Source organism: Hemiscyllium ocellatum, chromosome 3 (assembly GCF_020745735.1).
Source record: "Hemiscyllium ocellatum isolate sHemOce1 chromosome 3, sHemOce1.pat.X.cur, whole genome shotgun sequence".
Taxonomy (NCBI): domain Eukaryota; kingdom Metazoa; phylum Chordata; class Chondrichthyes; order Orectolobiformes; family Hemiscylliidae; genus Hemiscyllium; species Hemiscyllium ocellatum.
Window position 1 is genome coordinate 89,461,103 of NC_083403.1, and position 16,753 is coordinate 89,477,855.

Genomic DNA, 16,753 nt, shown 5'->3' on the forward strand with positions numbered 1-16,753 from the left:
AACCCTCTTCGCTGTCCACCACACCTCCAATTTTGGTGTCATCTGCAAACTTACTAACTGTACCTCTTATGCTCACATCCAAATCATTTCTGTAAATGACAAAAAGTAAAGGGCCCAGCACCGATCCTTGTGGCACTCCACTGGTCACAGGCCTCCAGTCAGAAAAACAACCCTCCACCACCGCGGGAAAGTTATAAAAGAGACCTAAGGGGCAACTTTTCCATGCAGAGGGTGGTACGTGTATGGAATGAGCTGCCAGAGGATGTGGTGGAGGCTGGTACAATTGCAACATTTAAGATGCATATGGATGGGTTTGGAGGGATATAGGCTGGGTGCTGGCAGGTGGGACTAGATTGGGTTGGGATATCTGGTTGGCATGGACGGATTGAACCGAAGGGTCTGTTTCCATGTTGTACATCTCTATGACTCTATGAGAGATTAGATGTCAAAGTTTATTTGTAAAATGGCTCCATATACACTGATGCAATATAGGAGGCTATGCTATCTCTATATTGTAAATGGCACCAAATGTTTGAGTAAATATTAATTGATGTATTTCCTGTATATTCATAATCAAATATTTTGGCCTTAAATTCCATAGGTGGTATTTGGTTTTCCAACGTAAGTTTTGCAGAAGATTAGCAGAGGCTGCAGAAAGGTGGCAACAACCAAACTATTTTCCTGAGATATAATTCAGTCTCTCACCAAAGCCATGATGGGAGTACAGAAGAACTTGCCCATACGTTTGTGATCTTTGTTTGTAATGACCCCAATTCGTTTAGAAGAATTTTGTCAAAGTGCATAAAGTATCACTGTGTTCTGTACAATACGATTTGAGACATGGCATTCAACGTGTGACTATTCTAGAAGACCTTTTCTCAGATATTGCTCACATAGTATCATTTGTGAAGTGATAAAATTTGGATAACTCCCTTTTGGACAAGGAATGCTTCCTGATGTGAGACAATTTTGAATAACTTACCTAGCTTTTGTTTTAAAGGTCAGTTTTGTCCATTGCTGTATTTGTATTGTCTGTTATTTGGCTCCATCAGTATGAAAGTCATGTTTGTGACATATGTTTGCAGGATAACAGCAGAAGACAAAAACAACTCCTTTGTGAAAAATTTGATTCTCTGTACGCCATTCTAGAAGAGAGGAAAAAAGAAATGCTTCAATGCATTACGCGTGAACAGGAGGAAAAAGTGCAATATGTGCGATCTCTGATGAGACAACATGGGGATCACTTGGAGGGAGCCAGCAAACTTGTGGAAACAGCTCTGCAGTTTACAGAGGAACCTCAGATGGCAGTGTTCCTGCAGGTTTATGTATCACTTGTCTATATCTCTTTAAGTGTTGTAATATGGTGGTTGTTCCTGCTTTTATTTACAATTCTGGTCATTTTATACATTTCTTCTGTTCACAGAATACAAAGCAGCTAATTAAAAAGTAAGTCAATTTAAAGAGGTATGTAATTTTAATTAAAAATTGTTTCTGCTATAATGGTGGTCCAACAAGGATTGTTTTAGTGAAAACTCTGATCTTTTATTAATGAGGCACCTCACATCCTCTTACTTGTTCACTTTCACACAGTGCCTTGTCGCTGTTTCGTAACACAGTCTTGCATATCTTTACTTGCATCGTTTCTCTTTCAATTCACAGGCATGTGAACTAATGAGTGCAGTTTTAAAACAATACTAATGACAAGGGGAATTTTGTCTCTGTTGCTTCGTCTCTGTGATGGAAAGTGTGCATTTCTCCCACACAAGAAGTATGCATTGATCCTTGTCATTCAGAAATAAGTGTTCCTTCTCCAAATGTCCTTAAATACATCATGGGAGTATATACTTACACTAACCACGTTAACTTATAGATTAAGCACAATATAGTGGTAGACCATTTTTAAACAAGCATTTAGAAAGGTTTCAGTGCTGCAACTAGTTGCTCTTGGAGATGGAAGAGACAAATTAATGAATGGAATCTTAGAATACCCTTCACAGTCTTTGCTGATACAACTGTGCCAAATTAGAATATTTCCCTGAATCAATACCTAATTTGTATGGATGTTGTTAAAGGAAGAGTGACATTGGCAAGTTCTCATAAATGAAAGAAATACAATGCTTTGCCCCTTAGGATATTGCAATAAGCATTGAGAACACACACGCATAATCAGTATTTTCCTACAATCCAAATGTAGGTAAAAACAATGACTGCAGATGCTGGAAAAGCACAGCAGTTCAGGCAGCATCTGAGGAGCAGGAAAATTGACGTTTCGGGCAAAAGCCCCATTATTCCTGAAAAGATGAGATGAGAATTCATATGTTCAAAAATTAGTTTAAAGTAAACAAAGAACAATACAGCACAACAGGCCTTTTGACCCAACAAGCCTGCTCAGACATATGAAGCCTTTCTAAACCAAAAACTTTTTGCCTCCACGCAGTCTATATCCCTCTATTCCATGCCTATTCATACATCTGTCAGGATGCCTTTTAAATGTTACTATTCTATCCACCTCCATTGCCTCCTCTGGCAGTTCATTCCAGGCACTTACCACCTCTGTGTGGGGAAAAAACAAATTTGCCTCTCACATTTGCCTTTAATGTTACCTCTTTTTATCTTAAACCTATGTCTCTTATGAATTGACATTACTACCCTGAGGAAAAAGACTCTGACTATTCATTCTACCCCTGCCTCACATAAATTTTGTAAACTTCTTTCAGGCCACCATTATCCTTTGAAGTTCAAGTGAGAACAATCCAAGTTTATCCAATCTCTCCTCGTAGCTAATACCGTCCAAACCAGGTAACTTGCTAATAAACACTTTCTATAGTCTCTTCAAAGCCTCCACATCCTTCTGATAGTGTGGTGACCAGAACTGTACACAATACTGCAAATGTAGCTCAACTAAAATTTCATACATGTATTGCCAAATTTTTTGGAGGAAGTGAGGACTGCAGGTGCTGGAGAGCAGAGTTTATACTGTCTGCCCTGAAGCCAAGCATGCTACATGCCTTCTTGATCACTTTATCCACTTGTGTTGCCACTTTTGGGAGCTGTGGATCTGTACACCCCAGATCCCTCTGTATATTGAAGCTACTAAACATTCTGCCATTTACTTTATACTTCCCTCCTGTATTAGACCTTCCAAACTGCATCATGTTCAATTTGTCCAGATCAAACCGCATCTGCCATTTCTCCACTCAAGACTCTATACCCTGCTGTATCCTTTGACAATCGTCCTCACTATCTCAAAATCATTTATTTGTACATATACACCAGGGGTCCCAGTACAGATCCTTGCAGAGCACCACTGGTCACAGATGGGTTTTCTTATTTTTTTCTAAAACCTTAACATCATATGAAAATGAAAAGAATTGAATTATTAATCATAACACAACACTTGTGCATGTAACCTTTTGATTACAGCTATGATTCCAAACTCAGTGCAAATATTCCTAGGTGGAATTTGCAAAAAACAAAATTGAGAAATCTTCTACTTAATCTTCAGTTAAATCACATATGTGACTTGATGTGAATTTTTATTGTCTGATTCTCTTAGAGTTATTGATACTTCAAAAGCAGCTCAGTTGGAGAGAACGGAACCTGGATACGAAAACATGGATCATTTTGTGGTTAATCTTGGAAGAGCTGAACAAGTATTACAAAAGATAAATTTCCAGACAGGTACAAAGAGAAGTTTTGTTTTTAGTAAGAGGTTTTAGTATTGATAATTAGAGCTATTAGGGACCAGGGCTCATTTTATCCCTTAATTGTTTTGAAAATGTAGAGTGAATAAATGTTGTGACAGGTTTAGAAATGCTAAATAGGCTACTTGCTATCCCTGTGCTGATCTGAATTCTCTACAAATGGATGAATGAGAATTAATGACATGTGGGTTTAACAAGTCAATTTCCTTATTGTTTTTAAAGGCACTTATGAGGTTATTCATGTCAAATTGTGACATTTACCTCAGCACTGACATCAACAAAAGGGAAAATGTGACCACCACCCATGGGCAGCCAAATCTGTATCCAAACAGACAGGTTTCCCTGTATCTCCTTACTTTCTGAATGAGGCTCTTGTGGGGAACCTTATCAAACCTTGCTAAAATCCATGTATGCCATATCCACTGCTCTATATATTAGAATTAGAATCCCTATAGTGTGGTAACAGGCCCTTCGGTGCAACAAGTCCACAGCGTACCATCTGAAGAGTAACCCACCCAGGCCCATTCCCTTACCCTATATTTACCCCTGACTAATGCACCTAACCTACACATCCTGAACACTACGGGTAATTTAGCATGGCCAAATCACCTAACCTGCACATTTTTTGGACTGTGGGAGGAAACCGGAGCACCTGGAGGAAAACCATACAGCTACGGGGAGAACGTGCAAACTCCACGCAGACAGTTGCCCAAGGCTGGAATCGAACCAGGGTCCCTGGTGCAGCAGTGCTAACCACTGAGCCACCATGCCACCTGCAACATGTCATGTCATACCCTCAAAGAATTCAATAAGGTTTGTGAAGCATGACTTGCTCCTCACAAAACCTTGCTGATTAACTACAATCAATGGTTTTTCAAGTAATCATAAATCCTGTCTCTCAGAATCCTCTCTAATATTTTGCCCACCACTGATGTAAGACTGACTGATCTGTAATTGCCAGGATTATCCCTATTCCCTTTCTTGAATAACGGAATAACATTTGCCATCTTCCAATCATCTGGCACTACTCCAGTGAACAGTGAGGACTCAAGGCTCATCACCAAAGGTGCAAAAATGTCTTCCCTCGCTTTCTGTAGTAACCTAGGGCATATCCCATCTGGACCAGGGAAATGATCTATCCTCATGTTTTCCAAAACTTTCAGCAGATTCTCCTTAACATCAACCTATTCTAGCATATCAGTCTGTTTCACACTGTCCTCAGAAATGTCAAGGTCCCTCTTAGTAGTGAATACTGAAGCAAGGTATTCATTAAGGACCTCCTGTACTTCCTCTGACTGCAGGCGCAAGTTCCCTCCACTATCCCTGATCAGCCCTACTCTCACCCTGGCCATCTTCTTTGTTCCTCATAAAAGTGTAGAACGCCTTAGGAATTTCCTTAATCCTACCCGCTAAAATTTTTCATGCCACCTTCTAGCCTTCCTAAGTCCATTCTTTAGTTCCTTCCTGGCTACCTTGTAACCCTGTAAAGCCCTGTCTGATCCTTGCCTCCTTAACCTTAAGTAAGGTTCCTTCTGCCCCTTAAGTAAGGTTCCTTCAACATCCCTTGTCACCCAAGGTTCTTTCAATGTGCCATCCTTTCCTTGCCTCAGTGAGACAAACCTGTCCAGCACTATCAGCAGTTGCTTGTTAAACAATCTCCACAATTCTGTTGTGCATTTCCCTGAGAACATCTGTTCCCAATTTAGGTGTCCTAGTTCCTGCCTAATAGCATTGTAATTCCCCCTCCCCCAATTAAATACTTTCCCATACTGTATGCTCCTATCCCTCTCCATGAGCACTGTAAAGGTCATGGAGTTGTGATGACTATCACCGAGAGATCTGACACCTGGCATAGTTTGTTGCGAAGCACCAAATCTAATATGGCCTCTCCTCCAGGCGGCCTATCTACATATTGCATCAGGAAACCTTCCTGAACACACCTGACAAAAACTCTCCATCCAAATTATTTTGTAGGTTCCAATCAATATTAGGGAAGTTAAAGTCACCCTGTTACTTCTGCACATTTCCAAACTCTGCCTCCCTATCTACTCCTCAGTGTCTCTGCTGCTACTGGGGGGCTGTAGAAAACTCCCAATAAAGTGACTCCTCCTTTCCTGTTTCTGACTTCCACCCATACTGACTCTGTAGACAAACCTTCCTCTACAATCTCCCTTTCTGCAGCTGTGATACTATCCCTGATTAACAATGCCACTCCTCCATCTGGGCGGCACGGTGGCACAGTGGTTAGCACTGCTGCCTCACAGCAACAGAGACCTGGGTTCAATTCCCGACTCAGGCGACTGACTGTGTGGAGTTTGCACGTTCTCCCCGTGTCTGCGTGGGTTTCCTCCGGGTGCTCCGGTTTCCTCCCACAGTCCAAAGATGTGCGGGTCAGGTGAATTGGCCATGCTAAATTGCCCGTAGTGTTAGGTAAGGGGTAAATGTAAGGGTATGGGTGGGTTTCGCTTCAGCGGGTCGGTGTGGACTTGTTGGGCCGAAGGGCCTGTTTCCACACTGTAAGTCTAATCTAATCTCTTTTACCTCCCCCCATTCCTTTTGAAACATCTTAACCCTGGAGCATCCAACAACCACCCCTGTGATATCCAAGTCTCCGTAATAGCCACAACATCATAGTTCCAAGTACTGATCCATGCTTTGAGTTGTCACCCTTATTCCTGATACTACTTGCATTAAAATAAATATACACTGACTGCAATTTTGCCCTATCCATTGCTGACCCCACCTCACAGACTCTCCGCACACTGTATCTGGTTGTTCACTAACTACGCCATCATATGATCCGTAACTCAGGTTTCCAAACCCTTGCTAATCTAGTTTAAACCCTCCCAAAGAGCTCTAGCAAACCTCCCACCCACGATATAGGTGCACCTCCAGTTCAGGTGCAACTTGTATAGGTCCCACCTTCCCCAAAGGGTATCCCAATGATCCACATATCTGAAGCCCTCCCTCCTATTCCAGCCCTGCAGCCATGTGTTCATCTGCACTCGCGCTCTATTCCTAGCCTCACTTGCACATGGCACTGGTAGTGTGAAAAACAGAACTCAGTCACAAATCAATCAGCCTGAGACAAAGCCTTGGAAACAGCCTTTATTTGTTCCAGGGAAGGATGCTTCTGCAATCATGCAGAAATGCGCACGCAAACAGAGCCTGTTAGCATTTTTATTCAGTTTACAAGTTGTGGAACCACAACTCCCTTTTCCCATCTTATCATAAGCCGATTACCTCGCTTGTTAGTTATTTTCTTATCTGGCCATCCTGCTGTCCTTGTCTGCATTCTTTGTTCCTTGTTTGTTACAGCTTGTTCTTTTATCCAGTTTCTCTTATCATACTATAAGCTTTACTGTGAAATGTTCCTGCTGCTTCTTTTTGTGGTTAGCTACACCCTTCATAGTTATTTCCTAGCTTAAAACTATTTCCTTTAAAAGACCCTTTATATTCATTAAAGCCTTAAGTATGCTACATGCTACAAGAATTCCATGACCGTTTGTATAATGTTCCCCTTCCCTTCCCCCCCACGACAACCCCTCCCCCACCTACAAAAACAATATTTCTAATCTCCCACAGTAGCAATCCTAAGATTACTACTCTGCTCGTCCTGCCTTCCAGCTCCCAACCTAACTCCCTTTTGTTTTCAGGTCCACCTCACTTTCCCTACCTATGTCATAATTACTGATGTGTACGACAACTTCTGTCTGCTCACCCTCCCCCTTAAGAATCCTGTAGACTCGATGAGAGACAACCCTGACCCTGGCATCCAGGAGGCAACACATCAGCCGGGAGTCTTGCTCATGACCACAGATTCTCCTGTCTATCCTTCTTATGATTGAATCTTGTATCACTATTACTCTCCTATTCTCTTTCCTTCTGAGCCATAGAGCCAGGTTCAGTACCAGGCTGCTGTGGGTTTCCCCTGGTAGGTATCCAAAATGGTATATGAATTGTTGAGGGTAACGGCCACGGGGGGTCCCTGCACTGTCTGCTTATTTCTTTGTAGGGATTGATTGGAATACAGAGGAACCTCGATTATCCAAATATCAATTCTCCAAATTTCGGATTATCCGAAGGAGATCTCAAGGTCTCGATAGAAACATTACATCAAAGAGCTGTTGCAACCCTGATTGTATGTTTTGTTTTCAGGCACAATGATTAAAAACAAACTCGGCTCACTGAAATGCTGCCAAGAAAAGTCCTGGACAGTCTAGGCACTGCCTACAAATGACTGACCTCACTTTTCCTACCTATGTCATTATTACTGATGTGTACCACAACTTCTGTCTGCTCTCCCTCTCTCTCTCCCCCAGCACTTTCCCTGAAGTTCTACACAGGGAGGGGGTCGGACGGTGGGTGGGGGTGGATGGGGGTGTGGGATTGAGGCGGATGGGCTGGGGGTGGACAGGGTTGAGGGGGCAGGCGGGATTTGGAGTCAGGTAGGGGGCAGGTGGGGGTTGGGGGTCAGGTTAGAGGGTGGGCGGGGGTTGGGGGTAGGGTGGGGGCTGGTGGGGGGAGTGATGTTGAACGGCGCAGGAGCCTGGAGATTGCGCGCGGTGTGCTGCTGCCTAGTCTCCTGAATGGGGAGCAGACCTCACAGAAAACTCCGAGCCCCAGAGGAAATCAATTAACTGAATAATCAATTATCTGAACGATATAGTGCCCGCCCATCTCGATCGGAGAATCTAGATTCCTCTGTAGTTTGTTTGCACCACAGGAATTTCCGGCAAGTGGGAGATCTTTAAAAGTGAAATAGCTAGAGTTCAAGGTCTATATATTCCAGTGGGGGTGAAGGCAAGGTTGGCAGAAATAGGAAATCTCGGATGACAAGAGATATTGAGGCGCTGATCAGAAAAAAGGAGGAGGCATGGCTCAGCTACAGGCAGGTGGAATTGAGGGAATCTCTGGAGGCATATAGGAGATACAGGAGTTTACTGAAGAAGGAAATTAGGAGGGCGTGAAGGGGACTCGAAATAGCCTTGGCTGGGAAGATTAGGATGAATCCAAAGAGGTTCTTTAAGTATATTAAAGGAAAAAGAGTAACTAGAGAGAGAATATGACCCCTCAAGGACCAAAATGTACATGTATGTGTGGAACTGTAGGAGTTGGACGAGGTCCTCAATGGATATTTATCCTTCGTGTTTACTGTGGAGAAGGAGATGAAGACTTGGGAACTTGTGAAGTTAGTGTTGATATCTTGGGGGCAGTCCATATCACAAGTGTTGGAATGTATGAAGGTAGATAAATCTCCAGGTCCTGACCAGATACATCCAAGAGTCCTGCAAAAGGCTCGAGAAGAAATTGTGGGGACCCTGGCTGATATATTTACATCATCGTTAGTCAGTCCCGGAAGACTGGAGAGTAGTGAAAGTTTTGCCCTTAATCCAGAAGGGCTACAAAGAAAAACCTGGGAACTACAGACCAGTAAGCTTAACAGGTAAGGTAGTTGAGAAGATTCTGAGGGATAAGATGTACATGCATTTGGAAAGACAGGGTTTGATTAGGAGAAGTCAATGTGGCTTTGTGCGTGGGAGATCATTTGTTGATTTCTTTGATGAAGTGACCAGGAAGGTTGATGAGGGCAGGGCTGTAGACATAGTCTATATGAATTTCAGTAAGACCTTTGATTAGGTTCCACATGCTTGGCTACTCTGGAAGGTTAGATTGCATGGAATCCAGGGGGAGTTGGCAAATTGCATACAAAATTGGCTTGATGGTAGGAAGCAGAGGGTAATGTTGGAAGGATGCTTGACTGGAGCAGTGTGACTAGCAGTGTACCTCAAGGGATGGTGCTGGGACCATTACTGTTGTTATCTATATCAGTGATTTGGATGAGAATGTACAAGGCATGATTGGTAAGTTTGCAGGTGACACTAAAACAGATGGTATCATGGACAGTGAGGAAGATTATCTGAAATTGAAGCAGGATCTTGATAAGCTGGGGAAGTGGGTTGAAAAATGGCAAATGGAGTTTAATATAGGGAAGTGTGACATCTTGCATTTTGGAAAGTCAAATCAAGGTAGGAGTTTCATGGTGAATGGCTCAGGCCTGAAGGTGTGTAGTGGAATAGAGGGATCTTAAAGTTCAGGTGCACGTTTCTCTGAAAGTGGAATCACAGGTAGACAGGGCAGTGAAGAAGGCTTTTGGCACACTGGTCTTCATCAGACAAAGCACCAAGTATAGAAGTTGGGAAGTTCTGTTGTAGTTGTACAGGACGTTGGTGTGTCTGCACTTGGAGTATTGTGTTCAGTTTTGGTTACCTTGATAAAGGAAGAATGTTATTAAACTGGAAAGAGTGCAGAAGAAATTTACAAGAATATTGGGACTCAGTTACAGGGAGAGGTTGGACAAGGTAGGACTTCTTTCTCTAGAGTATAGGAGACTGAGGAAGCATTGTATGGAAGTGTGTAAGATCATGAGAGGCATGGATAGGGTGAATTCACTCAATCTTTTTCCCAGGGTTGAGAAATTGAGGACTAGAGAGCATTGGTTTACGATTAGAGGGGAAAGAATAAAAGGGAACCTGAGGGGCAACTTTTTTCACAGGGTGATATGCATATGTAATGAACTGCTAGGTGGGTACATTAAAATATTTTAAAGGCATTTGGACAAATACATAGTTGAGAAAAGTTTAGAAGGATATGGGCCAAGTGCAGGGAAAGTTGAGTTTGTATGGATGGACGTCTTGATTGGTATGGACCAGTTTGGGCCCAAGGACCTTTCTCCATGCCCTAAGGACTCTGACTCTACTACTACTTAAAAATTCTCATTACTCAAAACATAACGTCACCATGGTCTCAGAGGGCTGCGGACTTGTTAGGGAGAGATGGCTGGTGGAAAGTTCAACCTGTGGGTCAGCATTTCTCAAAAGAGGGGTGAGATCAAGAAAGTGGGACCTTTTGTGATGACCTTAGACTGTGTGAGAATTGAACCCATGCTATTGGTTTCACTCTACAGCACAAACCAGCTGTCCAGACAACCCACTTTTATTTGTTATTAGGGATGTGGGCATCACTGGCAAAGTGAATTGCCCTTCCTTAATTATCCTTGAGAATATTGTCAAGAGCTACCTTGATAATGGAATAGCTTACTTCAGAAGATAATAAGACACAATCACATGCTGCCAGTCTAAAGTCTCCAAAACTGAGTTAATGTGGCACGTTTATTTTCCTAAATGCTGTTGGTGAACTAGTTAGGTTTTACAACAGTCTGGTAAGTACATGGCCACCATTAGTGATGCAAGTTTTAAATTTATCTAAATAACTGAATTTAAACTTCTCAGTTGATACGTTGGATCTCATTTTTCCGAATTCTTATACCAGTCCTCAGATTTACCAGTCCCGTGATATAATTTGGTCTTTGGTATCTCGGAAGTTTCAAACAATGGTAAAGTGTTTTCATCCTAAGTTGAAGTCAATTCCAAAAGAATCATAAACTGACTCAATTTGAACACTGCTTGCTAGAAATTAGCTTTTAACACTTAACCATTCCATGCATAAGCAATGACACAGACAGATGAGGTTAAAGAACGATATTTTAAGCAGGATCACCAGAGGAATACCACATCAGGGCAAATTTATAATCTTTAATAATTTCCAAGCCTGTGGCACTGCTGAACTCCAATGACCATTTATTTCTATGTGTATGGTGAGTTTGATTCACCAGCACAATCACAATATTCCATAAGCTGATAAACTGAAAAGAAAATGAGTGCACCTAAAGATTGTCACATTTGGACAACATTATTGTACAACAGAGAGACCTCAAGGAGCTCCAAAACTGCCTTAGGGATGCCATATGCTGGTCAATCATCCAGATCATCATGTTCTTGAAGATAATATACCTAAGCACAAAATCAAGCCACAAAGTTAACTTGGTGCAACTATCCCAAAAAAAGATTTGACCTGGAGACAGAAAACCAAAACAAATATTATCTGTAGAGATTGACGGCACAGGGCCCCTTAAGAAAAAGGCTTTTCAGCCCATCAAGTATGCACCCATCCTCCAGACAGCATCCCACACAAGCACAGCCACTTACCCTATCCCCGTAACCCAGCATTTACCATGGCTCATCCACCTATTCTGTGTATCTTTCGACTGTGGAAAGAAACTGCAGCATCAGAAGGAAACCCATGCAGACACTTGAAGAACATGGAAACTTAAGACAGCCAATCATCTGAGGCTGGAATTGAACCTGGATCCCTTGTGCTGTGAGGCAGCAGTGCTAACCACAGAGCCATTGTGTCACATCTCAGCACTGTTTTCTGTGTGCTGAATGAACTATCAGAGGAAGTGGTGGAAGCTGGTACAATTACAACATTTAAAATGCATCTGAATGAATACATGATTAAGAAGGATTTAGAGGGGTATGGGCCAAGTGCTGGCAAATGGGACTAGATTAATTTAGGATATTTGGCCAGCATGGACAAGTTGGACCAAAGGGTCAATTTTTGTGCTATAACTCCCAGATATGGATGTTGCTGGCTGGTCCTATTCCTATTATATCCTATTTTTATGCCTATTCCTAGCTGCTGAAATTTCTGTGGTTATAACATGGTTTGGGTTAATGCAAGAAACATCTCAAGCAGATATACTTTTGAGTGAAATTTTTTAGAATGGTAGTCTCGAGCTTCTTAATTTTGAAACAGATTTGCTTGACTTTGGTTGTAAATACATTACAACTTAAGACACCAAAGTAGCTGGTAATGCTTGTGACTCATGTGAACTCCCCTCAGAAGTTGGCGTTAATGATCTGAATGCATCAAGTCTGAGCTTTTTAATGAATTCCTTTTATGTTTATTGTACAGATTACCAGGGAGAAGAAGAGGAAGAAGTAGAGGAAGAAGAGATAGAGGAGGGTGGAGGAGCAGAAGAAGATGGAGAGACAACTGATGGTGAGCAATTAGAAGTGGTAACAATTGAGTCTCCAGCTTCTTCTTCATTATTTTCATCTTATTTCCAATCATTAGACCTCAGACTATAAGAATCAGGGCTTTTGACAAAAATCAATGTAATATGATTATGTAATAGTTACATCAAATTATGTAAGTTAGCTGAATATCAATACTTATTTGTTGACTTTTTGGAATTGGAAGGACCACACAGATGAATTTTATTTAAAATCACCAAACTTGATATTTGTTGATGCAAACAAACTGCCAGAAAAGAAGAATATTACAATTATGACCACTCAGAGATGAAATTATTGAAGCTCGCTTATTGGGGTGGGTTTTCAGATATCTCAACACTTGATAGTGTTATTAAGATATAATCATAGAATTCCTATAGAGATACTTCAGTTTTACAAGTGATTAGCTCCTTTAAACTGATCTATGCATGTAATAAGGGCTCCTTATACTTTCAAGTTGTCACTTCATCACAAGTAACGCACAAGAGGTTTTTTTAAAACTGGTAGAGAATATAAATTATTTTGAAATTAATTCCTGTCTCTCTGTGAAATAATGTGCTGGATATTGAAAGCCTTGCAAAACCAGAAACTTGAAGTTCAATGTCTAACAATTGAAGGACCATCATTAAGGTACTACACCATTGATTAAACTGAGATCTCTTCCCCCAAAGTGAAGTTGTTTTAAAAACATAGATTGAGTGAGAGATTACCCAACATAACATTTTGTGTAAAGTTAAAACACTTCAATGATATCGTTGATGAATTCCACAAACAGGTCATGTGTGGAACTTGCCATTCTAGTGATTTGGCACATTCAGTAGCTACAATTGTTACTTTTTGATATCCAATTAGGGTTATTTTCTATTTTATAAATATGAATAAAAACTAATTTTACCAGCTTAAATGTGTATATTCTCATACATTGCCTCCATTATCAGCAAACTGGAGTCCAGAAGAATGCTGTGACATTCACCCTGTCAAAGTTATTTCTTCTTATCAAAACAGTTTGAAAAAGTCATTATTTTTCCAATATCTGCATCCCCAAAGTAATGGCTAAATGAAATCAACCACCAAAAAATTGCTTTGAAAGATCTGACAGTCTCATAAACAGACAAAGAAACTTGAAAAATCTTCATTAAGATACTATACCATCAACTAAAGTCTAATTTGGTGGAGGGACACATATGTAACTTGCAGGAAAATCATTCGAAGAGACAGAGTGTTTATCTTTGAATCCTAAATATCTGATAAGTGTACATTGTAGTTTATCCTTTTGCACAATCTTTCAGCATAATAGATGTGGTGGGAACAAACAATTCTTAAACATAACAGGTCCATTAAAAAAAATTGCAAACTGAAAATCCTTTGACCAATAGTCCAAATTGCATGTTATCTCTTTTTTAAAATCACATCTAAAACTCTATTTGCAACTGACCAGCTCTAGTTCCACTTGCAGTTGTCTCTCTTTTGTCTTTGTAGGTGAATTACCCACTCCATTGCATTCTGCTGGAACAGGCCTAACATTTTGAATGGCAATGATCAGCATCAGGTATAAGATAATTACTGATGAAGAAGCGTCACTGACCTGTATTCTGACATATATAATCAATTCTGCAGTCTGCAAACAAGTGAGAGAAGTGCTTGACCTCAATTACAATATCCTCCCCCAAGGTTTAACTAGAATTACTACACATGCTTCCTGACAAGGCAAAATACCTGTTTAAAAAAAAGATGTTAGCTTTTTATACCCCCTTACTCAATCTCTGAGATTCTGAGGGAGAATACGTTGCCTTTACAATATCATATGTTGTCTAGGACAATAACATGTGCATTTATATGTCTCACTTGTATAATATGCTGGAATGAACTGGGTGCAGTTAATTTGCTAAGAACTCTTACTGCACATTCAGCAAGGTTTTGTCCTGCTGTTCAGAATACAACTCTTTAGTGTTTCCCACATCAACTGACTGAATCTGGTCACAGAAAGACTGTAATTTGCCTCATTGTGATTCACAGTATGGCCAAATCTGCACTTCCTAGTAGTTTGTTTAAAGTGCTTTTGATGATTAGAGAATCTTAGATAGTATATTATTGCAATTTTCATTCTTCCCTCATATTCTTACTCTTCAAAACCTTAAGTTTGAAAGTAAAACATGGATCTCCATTTTTGCAATCTAACTCTTTAGCTATCTACTTCTTTTTACCTCATACATAGGCTATCTGTTTTCTGATTGATGTTGATGATCATCAAGGTTCAAAAACAATAGACCTCTTTGAAACTCTTTTTGAATCAGTAGCTTCTCAACTGTAAAGTGTTTTCTGATCCAAATCCTGATCCAGAGGTCTATTTTAGGGCCTTATAGGGCCCAGACATTAAAGTAAGAAAGTGTACCTCCTAAGTTAAGGTTCAAAATGACATCTTTTTTGAGTCATTCAATAAATAATTAAGTTTTCAAAAGTTTTATTGTTTGCTTGTTTGTATCTTCAATACAGTCCTGTGAACAATTATATCAGCTATTACTCTCTATTGGGGTCTCGTGGTACAATGGTCACGTTCCTATCTCTAAGCCAACATATGGAGGTGCCGGTGTTGAACTAGATTTTGTTTTCAAATAAACCTGTTGGATTATAACCTGGTATTATGTGATTTTTTGATCTGAGCCAAGAGTCCCAGGTTCAATTCATACCTGCTGCAGAGGTGTATAGTAACATCTCTGCACAGGCTGATTAAGAAAAATAGGCAAATAGGCAGGAGCTGGAAATCAGAGTCTAGATTAGAGTGGTGCTGGAAAAGCACAACAGGTCAGGCAGCATCCGAAGAGCAGGAAAATCGATGTTTCGGGCAAAAGCTCTTCATCAGGAATATATCTATTCTGTCTTTATTAGGGGTTCTTGTGGTTCAATGATAGTCTCCGTACCTTTGAGCCAGGAGGCCAAGTTACATTCCCACCTGAACCAGAGGTGTGTAATAATATCTCTGAACAGGTTAATTAAAAATTATCAATTCTCTCTTCACTCCATAATGTTAATATCTCTATCTACATTACAATTAATCTTTTCACAAGAATTTAAATCACAGCTTTATTTCTTTCTTAGTTTATAAGCTAACAGCATACACCCTAACTGTCTCCTTATCAGACTCTAAATTATTTCATCAAGACAAAAGTTTTGAGATTCACTGGCCTTCTAACAACAAGTACAGATATTAATATTTTATTCTTCTTACCCACAGATCAACATTGAAATTAAATGAAGAAAAAGAGGACAAAACTCATGAAATGACTTACAGATGGATGCTAGGAAATCATTTATTCAAAAATAATTTATTATTTAGGTTCTGAATGAAGATTGATATTTGCCAGTTAGCAATGAAGTTATTTATTCACAGTTTTGTTTGCTGATCATAACTATGTGAAGAAATTAACAGTTTTGCAGCTTCGCAATTAGACAAATACTGCTGTTTTTTTTAATCGTGTAATAAAGTTTAGATATCGCTTTATACGTTAGAAAAATATTAAAGTAATACTATTACAATGTTGGGCCTTTGAAAAAAGATTTGGCTACTATACTTGTAAAAGCCTGTGCACAATTCAGCTAGCTTAGAATTTTTAAATAGCTACATTATGGCTGAATGCAAAAACAGAAATTGCTGGAGAAACTCACTAGTTCTGGCAGCATCTGTGAAGATAATAGAGTCAACATTTCAGGTCAAGTAAAGCTTCATTAGAAGTTCTGATGAAGAATCACTGGATCCAAAATGTAAAACAAATCTGTTTCTCTCCACAGATGCCATCAGATCTGCTGAGTTTCTCCAGCAATTTCTGTTTTAGTTTCGGATTTTCAATATCCACAAGTATTTGTTTTATTTTAAAGTTGAATGTTGTTATTTCCTTCATTATAATTTGTTAAACTAATTTGTTGCCATTTTATTGCAGATGTGACGTGTAAAATAAAGTACAAATGTATAGTAAAATTATTGAGTTTCATCCCCCTTTGATCAAGAGGCAAACAAACTACAAATGATTCTTGACATGGCATTATAGAAAAGTAGCAAGATATGAAACTCATAAAGAAAAGTAAAACAGAAGATGATTCTGCAGAAAGAAGGATACTTTTAAATACTGCTTCACT

General features: G+C 40.1%; 1 protein-coding gene across 2 annotated transcripts in view; it reads left to right on the plus strand.

Annotated features, from left to right (window-relative positions):
• trim54 (tripartite motif containing 54) overlaps positions 1-16,071 on the plus strand; it is an 86,388-nt gene extending 70,317 nt beyond the window's left edge. Inside the window, exons 5-10 of one of the 2 annotated variants that reach the window (XM_060821273.1) lie at positions 1,086-1,319; positions 1,424-1,446; positions 3,557-3,681; positions 12,522-12,608; positions 14,102-14,171; positions 15,855-16,071. In XM_060821273.1, coding sequence (XP_060677256.1) covers positions 1,086-1,319; positions 1,424-1,446; positions 3,557-3,681; positions 12,522-12,608; positions 14,102-14,151 — 519 coding nt within the window. In that variant the 3' untranslated portion in view covers positions 14,152-14,171; positions 15,855-16,071. The remainder of the gene's footprint in view (positions 1-1,085; positions 1,320-1,423; positions 1,447-3,556; positions 3,682-12,521; positions 12,609-14,101; positions 14,172-15,854) is intronic. The other variant, XM_060821275.1, reaches the window with a different exon arrangement.
• Positions 16,072-16,753: the final 682 nt, after the last annotated feature.